The sequence below is a fragment of the Salvia hispanica genome, chromosome 3 (assembly GCF_029641045.1).
Source record: "Salvia hispanica isolate PSC_SH4W2 chromosome 3, Shi_PSC_v1, whole genome shotgun sequence".
Taxonomy (NCBI): Eukaryota; Viridiplantae; Streptophyta; class Magnoliopsida; order Lamiales; family Lamiaceae; genus Salvia; species Salvia hispanica.
This window is the reverse complement of record NC_142694.1, coordinates 29856699-29882600: the sequence shown is the minus strand read 5'-3', so window position 1 is coordinate 29882600 and position 25902 is coordinate 29856699. Positions and strand designations below refer to the sequence as shown.

The 25902-nt window shown below is 33.9% G+C and overlaps 4 protein-coding genes and 1 pseudogene across 16 annotated transcripts; 2 read left to right on the top strand and 3 right to left on the bottom strand.

Moving 5' to 3' along the window:
* Nucleotides 1-3913: 3913 nt before the first annotated feature.
* Nucleotides 3914-9764, bottom strand: LOC125212120 (uncharacterized). Of its 13 annotated transcripts, none has more exons than XM_089068593.1 (5): nucleotides 9622-9764; nucleotides 9479-9532; nucleotides 7336-7599; nucleotides 5469-5700; nucleotides 4265-5336 (listed from the first exon to the last, which is right to left on the bottom strand). In XM_089068593.1, the coding sequence occupies exons 3-5, from the start codon at nucleotides 7493-7495 to the stop codon at nucleotides 5147-5149; spliced, it is 582 nt and encodes a 193-aa protein (XP_088924719.1). In that variant the 5' UTR covers nucleotides 7496-7599; nucleotides 9479-9532; nucleotides 9622-9764; the 3' UTR covers nucleotides 4265-5146. The 13 variants fall into 13 exon arrangements, 9 of the variants coding, with proteins under 9 accessions (XP_088924719.1, XP_088924716.1, XP_088924718.1 ...); XM_089068590.1 differs by lacking the exons at nucleotides 9479-9532; nucleotides 9622-9764 and adding exons at nucleotides 8614-8653; nucleotides 8757-9472 and having other exon boundaries at nucleotides 7336-7606; XM_089068592.1 differs by lacking the exons at nucleotides 9479-9532; nucleotides 9622-9764 and adding exons at nucleotides 8614-8653; nucleotides 8757-9472.
* A 1087-nt stretch (nucleotides 9765-10851) lies between these two features.
* On the bottom strand, nucleotides 10852-11183 carry LOC148930531 (small polypeptide DEVIL 3-like). The gene has a single exon (XM_089066736.1). It carries the CDS (start codon nucleotides 11140-11142, stop codon nucleotides 11020-11022), a length of 123 nt encoding a protein of 40 aa, XP_088922862.1. The 5' UTR covers nucleotides 11143-11183; the 3' UTR covers nucleotides 10852-11019.
* A 1396-nt stretch (nucleotides 11184-12579) lies between these two features.
* Nucleotides 12580-20319, top strand: LOC125209579 (SNF1-related protein kinase catalytic subunit alpha KIN10-like; annotated as a pseudogene).
* Nucleotides 15984-17799, top strand: LOC125209576 (uncharacterized). Its single transcript, XM_089068368.1, has 9 exons — nucleotides 15984-16094; nucleotides 16205-16276; nucleotides 16501-16590; nucleotides 16638-16719; nucleotides 16812-16918; nucleotides 17072-17167; nucleotides 17273-17463; nucleotides 17551-17617; nucleotides 17692-17799. The coding sequence occupies exons 1-9, from the start codon at nucleotides 15984-15986 to the stop codon at nucleotides 17797-17799; spliced, it is 924 nt and encodes a 307-aa protein (XP_088924494.1).
* Nucleotides 20320-21668: 1349 nt separating the features above from the next.
* On the bottom strand, nucleotides 21669-24109 carry LOC125210654 (uncharacterized). The gene is made up of 5 exons (XM_048110206.2): nucleotides 23806-24109; nucleotides 22807-22963; nucleotides 22471-22521; nucleotides 22243-22335; nucleotides 21669-22034 (listed from the first exon to the last, which is right to left on the bottom strand). The coding sequence occupies exons 1-5, from the start codon at nucleotides 23928-23930 to the stop codon at nucleotides 21975-21977; spliced, it is 486 nt and encodes a 161-aa protein (XP_047966163.1). The 5' UTR covers nucleotides 23931-24109; the 3' UTR covers nucleotides 21669-21974.
* Nucleotides 24110-25902: the final 1793 nt, after the last annotated feature.

Genomic DNA, 25902 nt, shown 5'->3' with positions numbered 1-25902 from the left:
ATGTATGTATATACTAGTTATTATTAAAAATATTGAGGATGTATATATAGTCTTAAAGTATAGGAACGCCTCAAGCAAAAGTTCTAAATGTTGTTACCACCTATAAGAAAGTAACGATGAATACTTTCACCCTTCAAATTTGAAACTCGATCTGCCGGTAAATTCCATTTAAAAACATGAAACCACAAACGCTCGGGTTGTACTGACACAAGTTTACGAGCATATGATTAGTTGTCCTTAGTTGTCTCATATAGCGATATAGCAAGCACATATGTACTAGTTAACTTTGGCGAGCACCATGGAATTGCTCGCATATGATGGCGCCAAAGGTTTACGATCCCTTTTTGGTCTAACGACGAAAACATGTGCTCAATAACATACAACAATATACCCCACCACTTCAATTAGTTCATAATCAATATTGTGTGTTCAATATAGAAAACGCTTTCTTGTTGTGTTATTTGTTTCCACGATTTTTGCACAATTCAATACAAAAAACTATGAAATTATTGATTGAGCATATGTATTATTTGTTTGACAAAAAAAGTAATTCATAAATATGTTCTTCCGTTCTAAATATTTTTAACTATTGTATCTAAAGTTCTAAACTTATTCATCTATTTCTCTACAATAGAGATATACTATTTTAGTATTAACTTCGTCATAGGCTCTGGGACATGGAAAGTTGAACCTTAACTCTCATCGCCCTAGATATGTGGAGATTTTCTTTTGGGTTTGGGAATAAAAAAATAATCTTTAGTTAGTTAAGTAGAGAATAAAGTAGATAAATATCAAAAGAATAAAATATATAAATATATAGAGAATAAAATAAAATAAAAGTTTAATTTTGCTAGAAGAGAAAATGTGTCACTCAAAAAGGCCCCATAAGTAATATGAATCCGATTGTATACTAGTACTATTACATAAGTTGTCTAAATGAACCTCAGTTGCATCCTATTACAAACAACTAAAACTGAATGACAAGTTAGTGAATGGAAGTGGAATAAGGTATCGTATCCTTCCACAAAAAGCATATTCTCATGCACAAAAACTCAAGAAATACGCAACCGCCCTACTATTGACACCAATAAAGAATATTTTATCAACATGAAGAATGAAAATTATGGGCCTTACCTTACCCTTATGCTTGAAGTAATGTGATGCCTACCAATATCCAATTTTTGAATGTGTAGTCCACAAGCAAAGCCAATCATCAAAAGTGCATTCTTTATATTCAGTGGCGAAGCTAGAATCTTGACAATTGAGAGCCCAAATTATTGTTAATAATTATAAAGCAATCTTTATTTTTCGCTATCAGTGTCACCAGAAGCAATTGAGATATTGGTAGTATAAGATGCGAGAGATGGATAATGAGAAAGAAATAATTAGAGAATAGTAATAGAAGTTAGAGGCATTTACATTGATTTTTTTAGCAGTGTCGATGTTGAAAGAGCCGTCAATTTAATAAAGTAATGAGAGGAGAAACGGTATTGGTTGATCACTTGGATCCATATAGTAAAGTGGGAATCAAGCAACCGAATCTTGGATGAAAAGAAAAGCACGCTTATTATTTGTGATGACACTTTACCTCTGTGGATTCATCGCCCACTTCTTTCCCTTTCGGTTATTGCTTACTTGGAAAAAACAAATGAAAAAGGTGCCATCCCATAAATCCCAACTTTTCAACTAAGATTCAATCTTTTATATGTTGGGAGATTAAAATAAAAGCTGACCTAATGATAATTACATTAGAAAAAGCAAGCAAAAATATAAATTCTAGTAAGAACATTAACTATTATCTTATAAATTTAAAAGGTATTTATGTAAGATGTTGTCCTGTCTCTAGAAACACATATCTGAAGTCTGGAGTGAAAAGAGAAGCATGAAAGAATCTACTCAAGTTCACACAACAAAAAAAAAAGAGGATAAAAAATGATTGAGATAGAGAAAGAATGTGGCATAGCACTAACAACTCAAAATTAGTTCCTTAATTTTGTGTGACTTCTTATGCTCAACTATCATAATTTTGTGGTAGTTTTTGGGGACCAGGATGAGACAATGATTGCACTCATCACGTTATTTCAAATTCCTTGTGTGCTAAAATGACATTGCACCACTAATTAGGAGATAGTTATGAGTAAAATGTCACCTTAATATTATCCCTCAATCATTCTTCCTATTCAAAATTCCGACAATATGAAACTGGGAATCACAGGTCATCTGCACTCACTAATTCACTATAGGCAGTAGCACTCAAAAGAAAGACAAAATTAGTGGGCTTGAATTTATAGGAGTAATGTAGGGCAGCATAAATTACAGTTTAGTCTAGCCCAACATGTTAAATTTTGGGTTAATTATATGGAGTACTTGGTAGTCTAAATTTTAAAGATAATTTATTTTATAAATTGTTTACAATTAATGTTCCAAAAAATATTACTACCTGCTTCATTAGTTTAGGCCATTACATTGCATGACGTATGTGTAGGTATGTTCTTTCTATTTACATATGTTATAGGGATTAGATTGAGTAAGACCAAAATATGATAAAACAACACAAAATCTTGCAGGAACCAGTCAGCGGATTGCTGGGTTAGCAGGCCGTGAATTCAGTGGCTCGCTGGGTTTGCACTACCTCGTGCAACTTTTGTAAAACGGACATTACAACATCCCCGTCCATGCTCTTTGGAAAGAGCTTTGATGTGGGTTCGGACCCAGTTTTATTCATTTTATACTCACTACTCTTCCACAAGAGGACAACACCCACATCCGTGCTCTTCCGCAAGAGCATGCTCAAGGGTCCCACCATTCTATTATTTAATTTAAATGCTTCAATTACTAAAAACATTTCCACAAAATTAAAATACATTAAAAATACCCAAAATACTATTACAATTCACTAAAAAATAAAAATTACATAATTAAATCCTAAAAATTGAGATTGAGAGGGTTGTTTGGTGTAGTGTGATTTTTTGTTGAAATAGGGGTATTTATAGAGGAAAGTGTGAAATTTTGATAAAAAAAATGAAAAAAATAAATTAAAAGTGTGGAAAAAATAAATATATTTTATTGGGAAGTGAGAAAATATTTTTTTTATTAAATCCGAAATTTCCAAATTTTTTCATATTTTTTAAAAAAATGATAAACCAACGACCAATCTGAGCATGCCATGTCGGCTCCTCGTGCTCTTGTTGTCGGCACGGCGCTAAGAGCACGCCGTGCCGATGGCAAGACCGCAGCGGTGAGCACAGTTGTGCTTTTGCCCAATAGCACCGTTGGAGATACTCTTATTTTACTATACTTTACTCCGATTGAGGTGTGTCGGTCGGATACTTACATGATGCTCTTTCAAAACCAATTAATGACAATTTTTTTACCTTGAAAGGCCGATTGAAATCTACTATTTTTAGCAATGTTTTTCCTTCAAAATGTATCAAACTCGTCGAAACAATCAAACGATAGAAAGTTGGACAACAGTATACTAAACTAATGAAATACTTGACCAAATCAAGCCAAGTCCAACCCATCAAAACCGTAAAAACGTATGAAATTTTACAATTATTTTTTGGATACTACTGTGTTTTAATACTATCTTATTTCTGCACTTGGAACTCATTTTACTCTAATCCTTGTATATAGTACTTCCTCTGTCTCATAACATATGTCACACTTTCCTTTTCAATTTGTCTTACAAAAGATGTCACATTTTCTTTTATGGAAAAAGCTCTCTCTCACATTAATATAAATATACTATTTTCTCTATCCACCTAACACACAAAATAATATTTCCTAAAATCTCATGCCATTCTCCAAGTGTGCCATCTATTATGGGACGGAGAAAGTCTTTAGTTTTATTACAGATTATTTGCCAATATTTTTGAGAGTGAACTCCAAAATTAAATATTACTCTCCCGTCTCACAATAATAGTCACATTTTACCATTTCAATCCGCCCATAATAAGAATTACATTTCACTTTTACCACATTCCACTAACTCACTAGACTCATATTTTATTATAAACAAGACAAACCAAAGTTGGCTCCGATTACAAGATCCTACACTTGCACGCTTTTAGAGCATCCGCAATGGTGCTTAGGCCAGCAATAGGCCAGTCATTCTCTCCCCTGCCACGTCAGCAACACTAAAAAATCCACCTGCCACATCAGATTTAGGTCAGCCATACCCGCAATAAAAATAATTCAAAATATACTACATTTACGGAATTAAAATTACAATTAAATTACGGAATTAAATTTACGACACATATACGGAAAAATTCATTAATTGCATTTAAAAAAGTTACATAGATAAAAAAAATTACATTTAAGAAGGTGCATAATAAAGAAAAAAACTATCGCCGTGCAATCCTCCGTGCCCACAACTCTTCAATTATATCATTTTGGAGTTGAATATGAGCATCCACTTGGCGCATTTGGCAAATTCCTTGAGGCGGTCGGCTTCATCGAGAGGTACCCCACGTCGTACACTAGGGGTGACCGTTCTGTGGCTTGGACCGGCTTCATCGTCACTGACCCAACTAGTCAGTTGTACGCCTTCGTCTTCGACGATCATGTTGTGCAGGATAATGCAGACGTACATTATCTGGGAAACGCATCCGACATCCCACAAACGCGTTGGACCCTTAATTGCCGCCCATCGAGACTGGAGCACACCAAATGCGCGCTCCACGTCCTTGCGCGCCGACTCCTGTTGTTGCGCAAAGTAGGCCTTCTTTTCATCACTTGTTTGTCTGATCGTCTTCACAAAGACCGGCCACCGAGGGTATATCCCATCCGCCAAGTAGTAGCCCATATCATGCCGGTTGCCATTGGCCACAAATGAGACGGTTGGACTGACGCCCTGGCACTTCTCGTTGAAGAGGGGAGACGAGTTCAGGACGTTGAGGTCGTTGTTCGACCCGGCTACCCCAAAATACGCATGCCAGATCCACAGCCGGTAATCAGCTACGGCCTCGAGGATTATCGTGGGGTTCTTTGACTAGTAGCCGGTCGTGTAGGCCCCCTTCCAGGCAGTCGGACAGTTCTTCCACTCCCAATGCATACAATCTATGCTGCCTAACATCCCGGGGAACCCATGCTTCTCCCCGTGCATCTGCATCAAATTCTGACAATCTTCGGGAGTAGGGCTTCAAAGGTACTGCTCACCGAAAACGCTTATCACGCCCCCACAGAACTTCTTCAGACATTTCAGGGCTGACGACTCACCGATGTGGAGGTACTCATCCCACATGTCTGCCGCGCCTCCGTAGGCCAACTGCCTTATTGCCGCCGTGTACTTTTGAATAGGGGTGTTGCCGGGTCTGCCAGCCGCATCGTGCCTGAAACGGAAACACAGATATTAACGCTCTAATGCCCCAACGATGCGCATAAACAACTCCCTGCGCATTCTAAAATGCCGCCGGAACATGTTGGCGGAAAACCGCAGGTTCTCTGAAAAGTAGTCGTCGTACAGCCGCTGATGTGCAGCTACGTGATCCCGATCAATCACTGCTCGGTGGTGGACAACTCGTGGAGGGCGAGGTATCGCCTGCTGTTCCACCCTACGCATGTACCGCTCCATCTCGCGGTTCATGTAGGCATTCATAGCCTCGTTCATCCTCCGTTCGTACTCCTCAGCATCCCCACCACTACCACCACTACCACCACCGCTACCACCCGCGTTAGTCATCGCGCGATGATGCTCTTGTACAGAAAGTTAGAGAGAGAGAAAACTCATTAAAACAAGTGGTGCAAATGAAAATGAAACGAAAATCGCGTTTATATAGGTTTGTAAAAAAAAATACAAAAATACAAAAATCGGCGCTGGCCGATCGGGCAGCCACAATGGCGGCTGCCGATCGGCTAGCGCATCGGCCAGCGCCCACCAATCGGCCAGCCCACGCCGATCGGCTGGCCGGTATACCGCTGGCCGCCTACAATGGTTCGGCTAGCCGACCGGCCAGCACGAAGAATCGGCTAGCCGGTCGCTAGCCGACCATTGCGAATGCTCTTATCCAAATGAAGAAACCATCAAATAATAGACCAGTTGTTTCAATACGAAGATCAAACAAACTAATTGTAATGGAAAGAAAAACAATATGGGAAACAGAGGCAACTAAACTACTAGATACAGTACCCCATTTCCTTCTTCCATTTTCACTTGTTTCATTTTTCCAAATAATAAAAATCTAACATGTCTTAAATTCACAACCCAATATGATATAAGGACTGAGTGACAGGTTTCAACCCAAAAAACACATTAGACAGCACGAATCGTGCATGAATTGTGTATTAATTGGGTACTAAGTTGGCCTTTTTGTGCAGGCACAAGACAAACCAGACATGAATTCGACCAAGTTGGTTTTTTTAAAATCAAATAAACATCCCAACGTCATGAATAACCAGATCTAACCACATTAACAATTTTAATATTGCACAGATCTATAATTACAGCGAGTGCAATAAATTAATACTGGGGATTTAAGAAACCTCTCGGTAAGAAGTGAACAAAATCTCCGATTGCAAGATCCCACACTTGAACGCTTCTATCCGAAACAAGAAACCATAAAATAGATGACCAGTCATTTCGATACGAAGATCAAATAAACTAATTGTAATGGAAAGAAATGGAACCAAAAACACGGGGAAAATGTTAACCTCTTCTGCTGCTATGTAAATGCCGCCGGCGAAAAACCCTATATTCTGTAATAAAATTTGGAACCTTTAAGGCGTATATATATAAGAAATGAAGGTCATATCTCATGTTGTCTTCCATTAAAACATGACTGCTTCATATATAGCTTGGCAATATGCATTTACTCATTTTTGCCAATTAATTCAGCCAGCCTTTTACACTAAAACAAGACTTTAACCAGGAATGACTAACAGTACTTTTTACAATAGTAGAATAATGGAGGCAGATATCTCCATCTTTCATCAAACCAAAATGCTGATGAAATCGACTCACTCTCCTTCAATATTTGACTCTAAAACTTAAATTAGCTGGATGGATCTAATAGATTTAATATTCAAAGCATATCAGTTCACTCAAAACAATGAGTAAATAGAGCCAACCTTCCATCGAAACTAAAAGTGAACTAATAAAGCAAAATGGTGAAAAATAGTGCGAAAAGTATGAGAGATATTATTATACAAACATGAAACATTCATTTGAAAATAGAATGCAACGTACAAAACCATAGATAGAAACATTCCCCGATGAAGATAAACATCAAACTTAGTCCCAAATTAACATTAATCTAAACGAGAGAAGAGTCAGTTTGATGCCAGCATAGTTAAACTTGGATCAGTAGTAAGGAAATGATTCTTTATATTTACCTACAAACTCCAACAACGGATCTTGCAATTCCTTTTGGTCCCCAGTATACTCCAAAGGCACAAATGCTGGTAGTTCTAGAAAGAGTTCCACCATGGCTCCACCACTGCTGAATTTCACCCTCACTGAACTGCAGATGCTGCGAAGGCATGTGAAGTCCATCGAAATAGATCTGAGTTCCCTGAAGTTCCGAAGGAATGACAAGAACCCCAACTCCTAAATCGGTGATAACTTGATGAATTCACTCATTTCTTCACTGGTAAAGCCTGCCAGCTTAGGGAGAAGTTCGCAGATTCAAATAGTACCAAAAAATGGAAAATAGAGTGAGATGAGAGAAAAAAAATGGGGGAAAAGACAAGGAATCAGAGAAGAAAATAAAATACAAAGATTCAAATAACAAAGAGTGATAAGAAAAAGAGTAAAACGGTGCAAATATAGTGCAAAGATAGTGCAAAAATAGTACAAAAATAGTGCGAAAGTAGCTCACATGTTGACGATTAAGTCTTTGTTCAAAGTACAAAATCATAGAAACATTCACAGATGAAGAAAAATATCAAACCAAATTATCATAAAATCAAATCAGAGAAAAACCAGTTTGCTGTCTGTCAGCTTAGGGAGAAGTTCACAGATTTTATCAGCTGATTCAGTAGAGTGTGTAGTACTTGGAAGAGTCAAATGAACAGATTCCAATTCATAAATAGCCAAAGCAAAACGCTTCGAGACAAGGGAGTATCCACACAGATGCTTTAGGTTTTCAAACTGGCTTAATATCAACGAGAGTAGTTCCTCTGTGATGCGAGCAAAGTGATCGACCCCATTTCCTTCTTCCATTTTCGCTTGTTTCATTTTTTTCAAATAACGGCCAAAAAAGTGATCGAAAAAACACATTAGACAGTGTGGATTGTGCAAAATCGTGCATGAGTTGTGAACTAAGTTGGCCTTTTCGTGCAGGCACAATTGCACGAACTATACAAGAAAAATCAGACATGAATTCGACTAGTTGGCTTCGTTAAAGTCAAATAAACTTCCAAACCATAAATTAAGTTCAAGACACAGACAATCCTCGACACGACATCATGATAGCAACATCTAAACAAGATAATAACAATCATGAATACATAGATAGGAGATTATGGAAAGGCACAAAATGGATAACCAAAACATGAAAAGTTGATACACGGCATCATGAATTGCCAGATCTAACTAAGATACACTTAATATTGCATAGATCTATTATTACAGTCTAGTGCAATAAATCAGTACAGGGAATTCAAAGAAACCTCTCGGTAAGAAGAGAACAAAATCTCCGATTCCAAGCTTCTATCCAAAAGAAGAAACCATAAAATAGATGACCAGTTATTTTGATACGAAGATCAAACAAACTAATTGTAATGGAAAGAAAAACGTAGGGGGTAATGCTTACCTCTTCTGCTGCTATGTAAATGGAATAGCAGCAGTGGCGGCGAAAAACCCTAAATTCCTTATTTCAATTTGGAATGCACAAGACTAGGCGTGTTATATAAGAATCGGAAAGTCATATCTCGTGTCGCCAACCATTAAAACGCGACTACTTCATATATAGCTTGACAATATGCATTTACTCATTTTTTCCTATTAATTCAGCCAGCCTTTTCCACTAAAACAAGATTCTTTTACCAGGAATGACAACTTTACTTTTTACAGTAATAGAATAATGAGGCAGATATCTCCAGCTTTCACCAAACCAAAATGCTGATGAAATCGACCCTCAGACTCTAAAACTTAAAATAGGTGGATGGATCTAATAGATTTATTATTCAAAGCATATCAGCTCACTCAGACCAATGAGTAAACAGAGCCAACCTATCATTGAAACTAAACAATTAGAAACAGATGCCAAAGAAGAAATGGGATGGGACAAGTTTAAGGCTTAACTAAAGTAGTTGTGAGTGGTAGATGAAGCAAGACCTACTTTTAATAGTCGTGAAAAGATTTCTCAAGAAAACCATTCTTAGTAAACAAACAACAGAGTTGTGACTTTGACTGAAAATTGCTGTAGTAAATCTGAATTGTAAATCTGAAGAACAAGTGAGTGATAAGACAAGCTCAGATTCAGGTAGCAATGTTAACACAATCAACACATGGAAGAAATTAAAAGGAACATGCCTTTGTCTCCTGCTAATTCATCTTCAGTTTATTTGTTTTGCCATCAAGCACAAACTGAAATATGAGAAATATGACCAATTCATCAGCACAGTTCTAGATAAACAAAACCCTATAATTTGTGAAATTACAATTGGAATGCTAACATTATAATTAAATCCTTCCTAATCACATTTTACATTCACACAATGAAAGATGCAGTATGAAGCATTATCAGACAGGATTGTAGATGCATCCATCAACGAAATCGCTGATGAAAATAGACTCTTTCATTTTGTTTTTAAGGGATGCAGATTTGTGTATGTATTAATATTACTCTCGCAGTCGACGTTTCAATTTGTTATTTTAATACGTTCATAATTTAAAATTTCACTTACATTTTCCATTTCGATTTTAGGTAGTTAACTTTATACTCCACTAAAATTTTTACACTCAATTCTATTTAAAAACTAATACTCACTCTATACTAGCTTTGTCCAAAGTAGATGTCCAACTTTCATTTTAAAAACTAATACTCACTCTATTTAAATGATGATATAGTTTTTTTATTTTAAAAAATATTCTCTTTTATATTACTTAATATATTAAAATATATTTATTTTTTTACTTAACATACAAAATAATATTTTCTAAAATTCAATGTTATTTTCCAACAATTATGGTATTTATTATGAAACGGAAAAAGTTCATAAAAATAGACACTAAATTCCACTCCAATTAACCTCTTCATCATTTTTTTACTATTTTTTCAAAATCCATATCAAATTAAATTGAGACTTTAAATTGGGATGAATCTTCACTTATTCAATGTAATCCTGGATATTCGAGTCTCCTATCCAAATAATTTAAAAAAAATCCTTCAAATTTGTGAAGTTGGAAGCCCAAAATATTAGATGCACACATGTGTTACGGCCCATGTTCCATTTTATTCTGATATGGCCCAAAAACTGTACATTTCCATTTTTTAAATTTGTTTGTTTGATTTTTTAATTATTAGATATTGGAGAATTGTCTTACCAGTTAAATTATCTATATAGATATTATATAGAGGAGCTTATCAATTTAACTATTGTTTAAATGAAATTTTATGTTAATCTTTTAATTATTTTCTTATTTTTTAAAAATGGATTCATCTTTATTTTTTTACAAACGAAAAGTAACAATCATTCCCTATTTATTTCATGACGACTCAAACTTTCTCTGTATTAGATAACAAACGTTTTACCAATTAAAGTGTTTCTTCAAAATGAATTTTTCACCTATAGATTTTCCATATGTACCATTTCGATATGGGGATGCATTGGAATACAAAGTAAATAAAAACAGTGAACGGTGGAATAGTTTTAAAAAAAATATGGCAAGAACGTTTTCACATATTCATGCGAATTGCAATAATTTTATTCCATTCCTAACCGAGCACTACATAAAATTGTGGAATGTTCAAATATATAGGGGTGAATGATGAAAAGAAACTCCCCAATTTGAAGGCTATTTACAATGTGAATAAAGAGAATAAAAAACACTAAAAAAAACACTAGAAAATATCAATCGTGCCAGCAAAGAAGCATGACTACACATCTTCTGACAATGTAGAGCCTTCCTCTTTGTTGCTTGAGAAATCTTCCCAGCTTCTTGCTTGTCAAATTCTTCTTTGATTTGGTTTCCATTTTGTGAGCAAAAATATAGGTTGAGGGAATGTTGAGAGTTGAAGAGGTTGATGGTGTTATTGAGTTGTTGTATTGTTAATTAAGGGGTATTTATAATGGGGAATTGTAGCTAGTTTGGGAGTGCCACATCATTGTTTAACATCAATATTGAATTCAGGCATCAACTTCCAAGATGATGTGGTCGGCAAAAAAGGGATACATATTTTCCCCTTTTTTTTGTTTAAACTAATTGTTGTTTTCAGAGATAGCTCGTGCAAATTGATGATCAAAGCCACAACTTAAAAGTACTCGTTTAACTACAAATTTACAAGCAAATGGCTTTAACTATAAAGTTTTGGAATTATTTTGCTTTAATTTTAACAAGATTATTTTGTTTATGAATATCTTGGTTTCCCAATTAGAGGCATTTGTCTGACTGACATGTTTAGCTGTTCTGATACCTTTACATTGTGCACTGCAACATTTTTTTATAAGTTTATTATCCGAAGAAAAATAAATAACCTATGATTAGGAATGGTCAAAATTACGAATTAGTATAAGTTATTCTTACTGCAGAACAATCAATGTCAATGAAAAAAAAATATTTATTTATTTTGGGAATAAAGTACAAAATGTGCCACTGATATTTATAATGGTGCAAAAATATACATATTCCAAAATAAATAGCGCAACTGCAACTGCTCCATGAAGTTAAATCCCTTAATTAGTTAATTTAATCCGTAATGTATAGTTATATAGAAGATGGGTAGTGATAAAATGCAAACTTATATATTGTACAAACTCAAAACTCCTCAACAGAACTTCAATACAGTTTCAATACAATATCAACACAATGTAAAATTTTAAGATTTTAATGTCAACACAACATCAATTGACTACCGTTGAAATTTTATTGACATTTTCCTGTTGATGCTTTTTTGTGATATGTTGACATTTTTCAATGGTCCAGATCATAGTTTTGAGTTTGTACAATATTTAGAGTTTTCATTTGATCACATCCCTATAGAGGGTTAGGTAACGTAAAAAATAATTATACAGTGGAAAAGTAAAAAAAAATAAAAATATAATCACTCCATTTAAATATATAATGATTGAAATAAATTAACTGCACTCGGAAAAAATTTAAAATGAGATGTAACATTCATTCTTTAATTGTTTCATGTAATTTTTAATTAACTTATTTATAAATCTTAATTTTAATAAATGTGAATAGCATTATATTTGTGTGCTTTATTTTAAGTATTTTTGCATGCATTTATACATATTAATTATTGAAAAGTTAGTAATACATGAATTGCATTTCTTTCCCCTGTCATGTATTCTTTAGACAATGAAATGAGATTGTGGACCAGGTTTCTTGGTCCAATTATTTAATTGTTGTTGAATATAATTCTGAATTTCATAATGTAGCAAAAACGAAATTAGTAAAAATGAGACATGGTTGCACGGTACATAAAAAACATGCTACAATCACGTGACAACCGCGTGAGGGACAGCCTTAAATTACCATGAAACTTCCTGGTGTCTTAATGCTGCTGATCATCATACTCACTGTTTTTAATTATTGATTCATTAATGGATTAGCACTTTAATCTCAGCATCTTCGTTTTGATTTGATCGAAAGATTGCGATCACTGGAGTTCTCAGTTCAATGTATGGATCAAGCTATTCATATTTGTTGGTAGATCCTCTTTGGATTTGGTGTCTCTCGATCAGGATTCTTGATTCTATAAATCCCACTTTTCTGCTTTACATTTTTATCAAATAATAAATTTAATTATCTTTATCATAAATTTCGATCTATTTATCTATGATTCATTTGACCACAGTGGTCCATGTACCAAATTGATATGCTTAGTTTCATTTGAATTCTTTTGGAACATAAATGATAGTAATAGTTTGATAATTACAGTAACAATACGATGTACGTTACGCACGACCTTATATTATGTAATATGAAATCAAATGTTATAACTTATAATTAATTGGAATGGACCACTCTCTCACACAGAAGAGAGAGAAATAAATAAACAATACTCCCTCTATCTCATAAAAATATATATAGGCATATGAGATGGCCTGTGAGTTAAGACAAAATTAGTAAAGTAAAAGAGAGGAGGGGAAGTGTAATTAAAGTCAGGGGCGGATGCAGAAATAAATATGAGTAGGGACTAAATTTTCAAAGTTTAATTTCAAATTAAATTTTCAAGTAATTTAGATTATCAATAGGGGCTTTTATACTATAATATGCGTAAAATATGAACATATTTTGAAACTTAATAATAGAATTTTTTTTAAAAAAATTAGATTAATTAGGGGTTAAAGCCCTCCCCTTTATATATAGAACTGCCCTTGGTTAAAGTAGTGTAAGTAGATACTGAGATCCACATGGGGTAGTATTTTGATAGTGATATAAGTTGTAAATAACTTCTCATAAATGGAAATGTCCATATTTTTATGGAACGGACAAAAATGAAAAATGCACATATTTTTATGTTAAAAGAAAATAATGCATTTTTCTACCTATTGGTATTATGTAAATATATGTTAGAATTGGTATATAAAAAAAATCATGTTTTGAATCGTTTGTTGCATGCACTGGTACTGGAGCCGCGGTGGGCATGAGCAAGCCCTTTGGGCCCGAGGCATTTGAACTATGCAATATGTATTTTATATTTATGCAGTTTTTGCATTTGGTTTGGATTTTAGTCTTGGGACTGAATCCTGCTTGTGCATGATGTTTTGAGTCATTTTTTTGTTCCTATATGGATTTTCTTTAGATTTCTTTATATTTTTGTGAATTTTCTAACATTAGTAATTTTGTAAATTTTCTCTAGTAATTTTATATAATTTTATGACAGTGATTTTGGTATAATTAATTTTATTCTGTAATAAAGAATGATTTTCATAATTTAATAGTATAAATTATTTCTTTAATTCTATAAATATGTATATAATGTTATTGGAAATTAATATCAATGATATGCTCTATAATATAAAAAAATTATAATAAAAAATAATTTTTTAATCTGGTAAATACATAAGAACAGCCTTTGAAGCACATTCACAAGCTTTAAACAAACTCAAATAAACAAGCAAAATCACAAAGAATAATTAACTAGGCAAAAACGGAAAGTTATAATCTTGAAGGCAAGAATTTATGAACTAAAAACACAATAACACAACAACTAAAAGTAATTGCTAAACACAAGAAATAAATATAAAAAAGCTCCTTAAATCAACCCCAACAACCTTAACTAAGAGTTATGATATTGAAAATAAGTTCCAAAATCTACAATGAAACTAGATCATTAAAGACACTAAATATTAATGCATTACACATATTTGTTTCAGCAAGAGGCGAGTTGTTGGTGTCATTTCATGTCCTAGAATTGTTGGTCCATTATTTTTTCATTGAATTATATTCTTACCAATTACCATATACGTCTAAGCTGTGGTTTGTTATTATTATTTTGGCCTATAATATACAAGTGTAAATAATTTCATGTATTGGCAATAGTTCTTTTGTACAAAATTACAGATAATTTGTGTTATTATTATTATCTCATTTGATGTTTGAACATTGTTAGTTGTTAAAGATTTATTACGGACAAAATTGAAATAGGTTTACAAATTAAAATTAGTTTTATTAATGAGTAAAGTATTTTCTAAAATTTGGTGGTATTGAATTATATATATTCTTAATTATACGTTGTTAGATGTGTGTTTGTAGTTTTTTGTTAGATATCTAGGTGATTTTAGTTAACATTTACTCCATTCGTTCCATAATAGGAGTCACTCTTATTATGGACATGAATTTTAAGAAATGTAAAGAATAGTGGGTTAGAAAAGTTAGTGGAATATAAGATTCAATTTTTTATATTGATTTTATAATAAAATATGAGTGAAATGAGTTAGTGGAATGTAAGATCTACTTACCATTTATGGTAAAAATGAAGTGTGATGCTTATTGTGAGACATGCCAAAATGGTAAAGTGTGACTCTTATTGTAGGAGGATGGAGTAAGATCTAAATTTAATATAAAAAAATAATATTTTTATTTTTGACGAATAATAGTTTGATACTCCTATTATATGTTTTGGAAGAAAATACAAATGTGAGTCATTGGCTGATATAACGTATAAGTAATAAATTTATAATTGGAAAATTTCCTGTTTTATGAGAATAAAAATTTTGTAATCGAAACATAAGATCATATAATATATTCGACCAACTATATTTACATAAATACGTGTACTTTATTACACTACCATCTGCTCCTTATATAGTTATTATTTTCCTTGAATAAAAGGTACTCTTTTATGGGTGAATTTTGAAAAAAGATTTGATGTAATAATTATTAACGGAATGAATTCGTATTGAAATTTTATTTCAAATTAAAAAAAAGTAAATCTTTGGGCTTGCACAAAATCTGCTCCTTATATTGTTAGTAGTTTCCTTGAATAAAAGATTTAATGTAGTACTCCCTATTTCCTATAATAGAATAGAGGTCAGACTTTCTTTTTTAGTTTATCTCATAAAAGATATTACATTTTTTTTTTTTGGAAAAAGTTCTATCTCAGTTTAATATAAATATATTATTTTCTGACTCCGCTCAACATACAAAACATCTCATAAAATCTCATGTCATTATCTAAGTGTATCATCTGTTATGGGACGAAGGGAATAATAATTAATGACCGAATGAGTTCATATTGAAATTTTATTTTGGAATAATATACTCCTAAAATGATTTACTAGGAAATTAGATAATTCATAAACCCTATATAACTCCTCAGCACGTAATCCTCAGCACGTAATTTAATTAGAAGTGTTTTTGAATGGCAAGCGTTCCTCCGGCGGTGAAGTTGAAAGAAGGCCGGATTGAGCAGTTGGTTCTCGATCTCTGCACTCCGGATCGTAGACAAGATGCGCTTCTCCAACTTTCCAAGGTCAAATTTTGAGTCTCAATTTCTATGTAAAAATATGAACAAACTTTCTCAACACCAGTATTTTTATGTAAAAACATATCCTTTCTCTTCATGATCACTTTTAATTATAGAAGAGAGAAATTTTTCAAGATTTGGCTCCATTGCTATGGAATTCCTTGGGCACCATAGCTGCTATTTTGCAGGTTTGTGAATTTTTCTTCCCTGATATTTGTAAAAACATCTTAAGAGGCACCTATGTCTTTCCTATCACTGTTTCATCTCACTGGGATGCCAGTTAAAGCAATACGACATGAAATCCAGGATGAAAAATTCGTGCTTTTTCACCTAATCTTTTGCTTGAAATTTGCTTTCTTTACACCATTGAGAATAGTACTAATTCTGTTTTTTTTGTATCGAGCTCCTCCAGGAAATAGTCTCCATTTACCCATTTTTATCATCACCAACTCTGACTCCGGCACAGTCGAATAGAGTTTGCAATGCACTTGCTTTACTTCAGGTTTGTTTTCTTCTATCTGCCTATTCATGATTTATTTATATATGAAGGACCTTCTTAGGCTTACATGCTTTTCACTTTTGTTGCAGTGTGTAGCCTCTCATCCAGACACAAGAATGCGATTTCTCAATGGTAATTTTCATGGACAAATGCTTAATCGATGTTGCTACAAGAGTCTTTCATTCTTTTTGCCATGTATTAGAAGTAATGTTTCCCTGTTGCAGCGCACATTCCTCTCTACTTGTATCCTTTCCTTAATACAACCACCAAGTCAAAGCCCCTTGAATATCTGAGGCTTACAAGTTTAGGCGTCATAGGTGCTTTGGTCAAGGTATTCTTCATTCACCTCTAATTTCACATCTTACCTATGCTCTTTTGTAAGGACGGAAAACTTTCGCTTCTTTCCTTCACTATACATACCCTTTCAGTGATGGTCATTGCTTGCATTATCCTTCACAATTCATTTTGCGTTTTTGGCTCTCAGGTCGATGATACCCAAGTTATCAGTTTCCTTCTGTCTACGGAGATCATTCCCTTGTGCTTGCGCACCATGGAGATTGGATGTGAATTGTCAAAAACCGTGAGTTTGCTTCTAACAGTTTTTGGTTATTTCCTTGTTACTGAATACACTATCAATTATATTTGGCACATAAATTTAATGATACAGATTTGTTGCATTTGGCAGGTGGCAACTTTCATCGTGCTAAAGGTTTTGCTCGATGATGTGGGCTTAGAGTATATATGCACCACCGCGGAACGTTTCTTTGCAGTAGGTAGAGTTCTGGCTAACATGGTTGCTGCACAGGTCGAACAGCCTTCCCCACGGTTGTTGAAAAACATAATCAAATGCTATCGTCGATTGTCTGATAATCTAAGGTGATCGTCTCTGAACTGCATATGCGATCTTACCCCCCTTTCTTCAGCCGTATTACATAACCAATCTCCTCGTATATTTTTTTATAGAGCTTGCAATGCCCTGAGGAGCTGTCTGCCCGACATGCTTAGAGATGCGACCTTCACTAACTATCTTGTACGTTGATCTAATGGATGTTTTCTTGTTTAGTTAAACGTCGTGTATCAATCTTTGTTAACGTTCTGTTTCAGCAGAATCCGTCTACGATAAATTGGCTGCAGCAGTTGCTTCACAAAGTGCAAGGGCCTCGTGTTGCTGCAATGCAAGCCGGTGGTTTCGATCATATGTTGGTTAATTAATTTAGCTGCACCATCTCCTCTCTCTCTTTACACGTCTCTAAATTTATGGTTGATCCAAAAAACCAGAATATTCAAAGCTCAAAGCTTTGTATTATAATTTTCATTTTGGCTTAGTATTCTAGCATAGCATTGAAGGTTGTAGGTTTATTTCAATGTTACATATTAATTCTCTCTCCACTTTTTGTAGTGTTTTTTTTGTAAGATTTTTTTTTTGTCTTAGAACATTGTTTTTTTAATAATTCAAAAATAATTAATAACAACATAATTAAAATGATAGGACATTCGTAAAAGTTATTTTCTGGAAAGCTTAAACTAAACCTATATTGTGAGTTAAGCAATATTAACATGGAGTACTCAGTTATTTCTCGTTATTAAAAATATGCATTAAATTTTATTTTGAAGATTTTTTATTTGACAAAGAATGGGATCAATCTGGAGAAAATGTAAAGCGACAATTTCGAAAAATCAAGGCAAAATTAGCGAATGGGACGATCTACTTATTTCCCAACGGCTTAAGTATCACTCTCTAATTTTTTAATGTTACAAATGGTTGCAATAATATTAAGCACACCAATTTTGTATTTTACTATAGCAAAATAAGTACTCCTATCTTAATTTTTTGCACAACGGAAAAGTAATTTTTATGTATGTTGGCATTGTACACTCGTCACATATATGCTGCTATTTTAAGAAGGATGAAACAACGTTTACAAAAACTCGAAATAAATTTATATACTACTGGTATATATGATGATTATTTTCGTTATGATTTATTTCCATAATTGTGAGATTTGGTAGTTTAATTAATAATTAATTCCATGTCATACTACCGATGAATTGTGATAGACTTTTGGGTTTGTAGTAGTGGGTATTGGGTTATTTATTTATATAGTTGATACTATTTTCCTTATTAAGATTTATTATTTATTTACATAATTGTGAGATAAATAAGATTTATTTACATATATATATACACGACCACATACTTTATATATGTATTAGTTTGCTAATCCATACCTCTTTACTCTCACGCCAATTCTGAGTTTTTTTTTTTTTAACATGATTTCTACTTAATTATTTGATTAAGAGAAAGATGTATTAGGTTGAGTAGTAATTGTGATAGTTTGTTTTGATACATGGAGTCTGCAAATTTACTTGAGAGGAACTACATAGTTGGGGAAGTGCTTGGGGTTGGCACCTTTGCAAAGGTGAAAATTGCACAACATGTTCGAACTGGGCATAATGTTGCCATTAAAATCATCAACCGTGTGATGATGGGGAGCCCCGAGAAGCAAGAAAAGGGTAAAAAAACATTTATTTACGTTTTCATTAGTCTCTGATTTTATCATAATAAGTGTTTGTTTTTTTCTAAGAGTGAATTGATTTTTGCAGTGAGACGAGAAATAAAAATAGGCCAATTGTGCGTGCATCCAAACGTGGTCCGTGTCTACGAAGTTATAGAGACACCAACAGATATCTATATGATCATGGATCCCATGATGAAAGGAGAGCTCTTTGATCATATTACAAAAAAGAATAGGTTGCACGAAGACGAAGCTAGACACTATCTTCAGCAGGTTTGTTGTGTTTTCTTGATATATTAAGCACAAGGCGTTGTGCTAATGAGTAATGATTATATTTGTGTGGCAGATTATCGCAGGAGTGGAGTATTGCCATGGGAACAATGTGGTTCATCGCTTTTAGATGACAAAGGTAATGTGAAGATTGCTGATTTTGGACTAAGCAATATTATGAAGGATGGCAATCTTCTCAGAACAGCTTGTGGAAGCCCTAACTATGCTGCACCAGAGATTATTTCCGGACAACCTTATGGGCCTAAAGTCGATATTTGGAGTTGCGGTATTATTTTGTATGCTCTTCTCTGTGGGGCTCTTCCTTTTGATGATTCAAACATCCCCTTTCTCTTCGAGAAATTAAGGTATACATACTAAAAAAATTTCATTGTTCGACTCAGAGAGAATTTATAGAACTAATAATGTTTTTGATAAATTTTAGGCTGGAAGGTATAGTCTTCCGAACCAGTTGTCTGACGGAGCTCGTGATTTGATTAAGAGAATTCTTGTGGTCAACCCTGCGAGGAGGCTGACAATTCGTGGCATACGACAACACCCTTGGTTCATATTAAATCTTCGTCCCTGTTTAACTATCAATGCAGCCCAACATGTACCAAGGGTAAATTTTTTGTCCAAACTCCAAACTATTCTTATGATTTTAACATTAAAAACTTGCTGATGTAGTTTGATTATTATTGTTGCAGATTGATGATGAGATCGTTGAACAAGTTGTTGTGTGTGGATTTGATAGGGGCCAACTTATTCATTCACTACAAAGCAGCCTTCAAAATGATGTATGTAAACCATATCTAGGTTATTTTAGTCCTAAAGGTCATGAATTGCTTATATTATGGCCTTATATATGATGCAGGCTACCGTTACTTACTATCTACTATTGAACCACCGGTCGAACAATGCAACTGCCTCCTCTTCTGCGCCTTTTTAATGTATCGGCTTGACTTCATCATTATGTTTACTTGTGACAAAAAGCTTGTGACTGGGCCACTTATTAGCTAGGATTTATAATTTTAACGTTGCAGCCTAACCATTTGTTTGGATTTTATTTTTGTGCTATAAACATCATAAATTATACCTAGGCTTTGTATTAGTTATTTATAAACAAGCACTCGATTGATTTATATTCAGCAATGATGATTTACGGAAACACTTAGAGTAATAAACTTTATTGTGCAGTGTAATAGTATGTTTTTAATTTTTCATTTTAGTTTAGAAAATAGATCTAAACTTTAATCTTTTTTGCTTTTTATAAGTGTAACTCACCTCAAATGACATAAATAACATTAAACCTTACCTAATATAAAGTGCACACACAATATATGCCGAATATCATTATTGATACTCTATATTGACTAAAAGTTTGGTAATTCGAGTATGATGAATGAAATTGATTGCACTTAATGCATTGAAAGCCAAGATAAGGATGTGAGATTTTCTTATTCTGAATTTTGTGAACAAGTAAGACTATAAAATGTTGACGTGAGGACTATAAATTAGTATAGGGCGAGCTATGTCCGCCCATTATGGATGCTCTTAGGAGTGTCAGTGTGTGTGGTTAGGGCTGGGAAAAATACCGAAAAAATGATATATCGCTCGTATCGTATTGAAAAATATCGAAAAATTTATCGAATTTTCGGTATATCGTAATTTTCGATACGATACGGTATCGTATCGTAAGTTTTCGATACGATAACGATATGCATTTCCTTATATCGCGATATATCGTTTTATATCGAATATATGATATATATCGATATTTTCGATATATCGTTTTATATCGAATATACGATATATATCATATATATTGAAACATATTGAAATTCAATACATATTGAAGTTTAAAATTATAAATATATTCAAATCCATTTAATTCATTCATATATTTAGAAAATATATACATGAAAGCCTAATAAGAACACTATTTATTTTATTGTGCTGAAGTTTTATTAATTTTTGTGTTATTTTTCAGTTTGATATTATATTTTTCGATATACATTTATTCGATACAATAACGATATTTCGATATATCCTATCGATCTTACGATATATCGAAATATCAATACAATAACGATATTGATATTATCCATATCGAAAGTTCGATATATCGAAAATTTCGATACAATAACGATATGAAATTCTCTCATATCGATATTTTCGATACGAAACACGATACAACATTTTCGATACAATATATCGTATCGACCCACCCCTATGTGTGGTGTGTGCACGATTCATAACATCGTACACCTTTTTTGGCGTATGACAAGTAAAACACACTAACCAGTACCAAGTAGCCAACCATATTGCACATGAATTCGAGTCGGGTGAAGGTTGAAACAAACCCATACGACAAAAGGCTAGACGAATCCACTAACTTTATCAAGACAAAACTTTAACCAACCTTATATACTATACACAGTTTCACAATGAATATCCGACTAGTAACAGGATCAAATCTAAATCAAACCAGCTTTGCTTAAAATAAAATCTTCCCCGCAGCTTCTTCATTCTCTTGTAATTTCTTTTCCATTTCTTCAGAAGATTATAAACAATTTTGATATATTTTGGGAAAGTTAAACACTGTTATGTCGAACTTTTCAAGAGGAATGCCACCATACATCCCAACAATGCACCAGCAACAACCTGGACTTGGAGAGGAAAAAACCATTAGTTTGGTTAGGTCTAGGATACAAAGCCATGTCTTGTTCTTATCATAACCAAACCAGTTGAATAAAAGTTTCTTTTGTTTTTTAATGTATAGAGGGCGCCAAATACTCCTTCATCAGATGACAATAAAATGGTAGAGGACAATTCAGCCATCCATACTAGGATGTAATTTAGCAAACTGTACCTGCAGTGGAGTGTGGCCAAGTGAATCTCGAAGAGGTCTGACATTAGCAACAGGATGCTCAGGAGGCAATTCACACACAATTTGATTCAATAGCTTCAACATCAGTAGGAATAAATGGTATCAGATATGACAGAAAATACTGTAACCATATAAATGATCTAATTTACGGCAATCTTATGTGAAATGACAAATGAAAGATCATCGTGTCATCGTGAAACTGACTCTCACCTCAGCTTGCCGACCAGCGTGAAGTCTGATACCAGTAGCATCATACATCACCTGTGGTATATCAGTATGGTTAGCAAGGAAAACAATTAGGATAAAGTTTAAGATGCCTATTAATATGAGATCCTCTGCTTAACTAAATTACAATGGTTTCTATTGCGAAACTTAACTTAATAACGTATTCCACTTTGTGAAAGAAGAAGATAAGACTATCAAATAGTATATACAAGAAAAAATACCTTATCTGATGAGGTCATGGGATCAAACATAGTTTAGAACTCGATAAACAAGCATGCAATGCTAAAAGGATGGAGAAAACCTGGTTTAGAAAGTACATACAACACATGCTAAGACAACTGCAATGGCAAATGATGCCGCTCCTACTCCTTCTTCCAAGCCAATTGCAGTTGCAAGAGCTGTGACAGTCGCTGAATGTGATGATGGCATTCCACCTGAGCTAACCATCTTTCTGGAATCCCATTTTTTATCCTTCAACCTGCATATCTAAAGGGGCCATATTGAAAAATCAAACAAGAACTAGCATGATGATAAGGACTATAAGTTTCCATCTAATACGAGTTCGCAAGTTAGAAAATTGAATCGTTCTTCAGATAGCTAACTTTGTTCGCAAATCGCAACTGACTCTAATAATTGAATACCTTAATAATAGCATTTTTAGCAACTGCAAAGTCTAAGCGAAAGGTGAAGACTCACAAGTTTGTTTTCAGCTAATGCAATCTATATCCACTCATGTTCACCCATCTATACAAAACTTTACATAGTACTCCTTCTATGGATAGTAGAGTCATTTCATTTTTTAGTAAAAAGTACTATTCTCACTTAATTTTCTCTCTCGTACTTTATTCTCTCTACTTTTTCCTCTTTCCTACTTTATTGGAGTATCTTTTTATTTAATATACATTACACACCTTTTTCTTAATCTCGGTGCCAGATAGAAATGTATCCATTATTATGGTACAGACGGAGTATTACATTTCAGATATCAAATTTAGCATCTACAGAATCAACAGCATTCAGATTAAATACTTTTATGCAGTAGAAAAGCCTTCTTTAGGTATTGTTAAGCTCTCATGGTAATATACAAACCAATATACACATAATTAAGTAATTTCTCAAAATTGCATCTCCTAAAACCTAATATAGCTGCAAATTTATGATGCAATGCTTCCAATAGAAAACAAAAGAACGTATAGCACGGGCAATCCCTTCTTCGGTGGGTATTTTGAAGAATCATAAGGAAAATTAGATTCACAATCACACAGTATCAACACAAGAGACAAATCGCAACAGTGTTAATAGAGACAAGAAAAAAAGTACCAAATGGTGAAAGGTTTAAGGAACTGAGCAATTGCACAGGCGAGCAGGGCGGAAATGAGCGACAGATTCGTAGGTGCAGCCGCGGAAAGGAGAGTCGCGACGGCATCAGCATCGGCGCTGGCCATCAGTATTCGAAGGAATGAAGAAAATGAGAGTGATTTTAGCTGGGCGATTCGGAACCGGCGGCGGCGGAGGGATTTGGAATTGGGATTGGGGAAGATGTGATGAGAGGAGGGAGCGTCACGCGCAACCCAATTGGATGGAAAAACTTTTTGACGTGGACTCCAGGAATTAATTCATGTTTGCGTATTTAAAATTAATGAATTAATGTTATTAAATGGAGGCTTATAAACTGTGAATATTGGTGTGGCTTTTTCTTCACAACTACCGGTAATAATATCCGTGCCACGCACGGGCTCTATAATTTTTAAAATAATGAAAACAAAATTGTATATAATTGGAAAAAAATATACAATAAAATCATTATATACATATTAAAATAATATATATATATATATATATATATATTAGGTAATCTTTCTAAATTTAATAGTACATTTTTAATTTGTGAAAAGAATAGAGAAAATATATTTATTAGAAATAAATATTTGTCAATTAGAATAAGATAAAAAAAAATAAACAAACAAACAAACTGAGCGATGCATTGAGTTATGAGGGCAAAGTATATACTCCTAGTAAAATACAAATAAAATTAAATGTTAGTCAAAACAAAATAAATAGTTCACACGTTTTGATCACCAAATCTTATATTTTCAAAACATTATTAGGGTGTGTTTGATTAGACGAGATGAGTAGGAAAAGGATTAAAAATACTTACGTGGACCAACTTAAACCTTGTTTGTTTGCATTAGTTGTATTTTAGTAGGTCTGTTTGTAAAAAGTCGGCCCGCATGAGATAAATGTTACCTGACACAATTCAATGTGTAACTCTAACCAATGCAAGAGGTGGTTTAGTGAGAGTGAAATACATCGTTCCAGCCCATGTTTTAAAAATCGGACCGGACCGGATCGGCCGGTTCGATCAGTCCGACCGCAAACTGGTAGATAGGCCGGTCTGGTTCATCTATTTAATCCAGTGTGCTGTTGAACCATTAAGATCCGCCTGAACCGGCTGGTCGGACCGGACCGACCGCAAATCGGAAATCGGTTTTTTGCTTTTTTTTCCAAAATTTTTAAAATTGTTGTTGAAAGGGGTTGAACTCATGACCTCCACTATAATTAGTAGAAGTTAAACCACTCCAACACAAGACCATCTTGGGAAAATATAAACACTAAATATTCTTATACTAAATCATTAAACTTTTGATAATGGAAATACTAGTAGCCTCAACAATGGTTTTTGTGACATTAGTTGCCTTAATCTTAATGCTGGAAATGAAAGTGATTGAGATGATAAGTATTTTGTTTTGAGTCAGTAGTTTGGTATTTTGATAAACTCATGTATTTTGTTAAATACTTGTGTACTTTGCAAGACTTGTGTAGCTATTGGTCTCATGTATTTTGGTTTTTGAACTATCAAGTATTAGTGCAAGCTGACAAAGTGACAAGCATGACACGACAGTGCGTGGAAAAATCTTGATTGCGTCCTCAAATATTTCATTTTTGATATTTTTATAAGGCTATTTTTATTTTTATTCACATATGTTTTATATGTATTTAATAACATATAATATAAGTGTTTATTATATATTCCGGTTCAACTAATGATTCGACCAGTGAACCGGTTGAACCAGTAATGAGTCCGGTTCGCCGGTCGATCCGATTTTTAAAACATTGGTTCCAGCAGAAAATCAAATCTTCTTCCCCTTTTACCCTCTCTCCATCCCCTCAGCTGCTCGAAGCCCACCGCCCGCTCACAGCAAATCTGCTATCGTCGAAGAGAAAAACTCCATAAAGGACGGTAAATCTAACCATTTTGTGGTTGCACATTACACTTTCGAGCTCCACGCTCTTCGTCGTCGGTAGATTGTTTTTGTCTGCAACATTTCTTTCCATTGACCCTCAATTTGATCGACCAAGTTGCGGTTTCGTTCTTCTCTGTTTCTGTTAACTCTTCGTTGTCTTGGAAACTGAGAG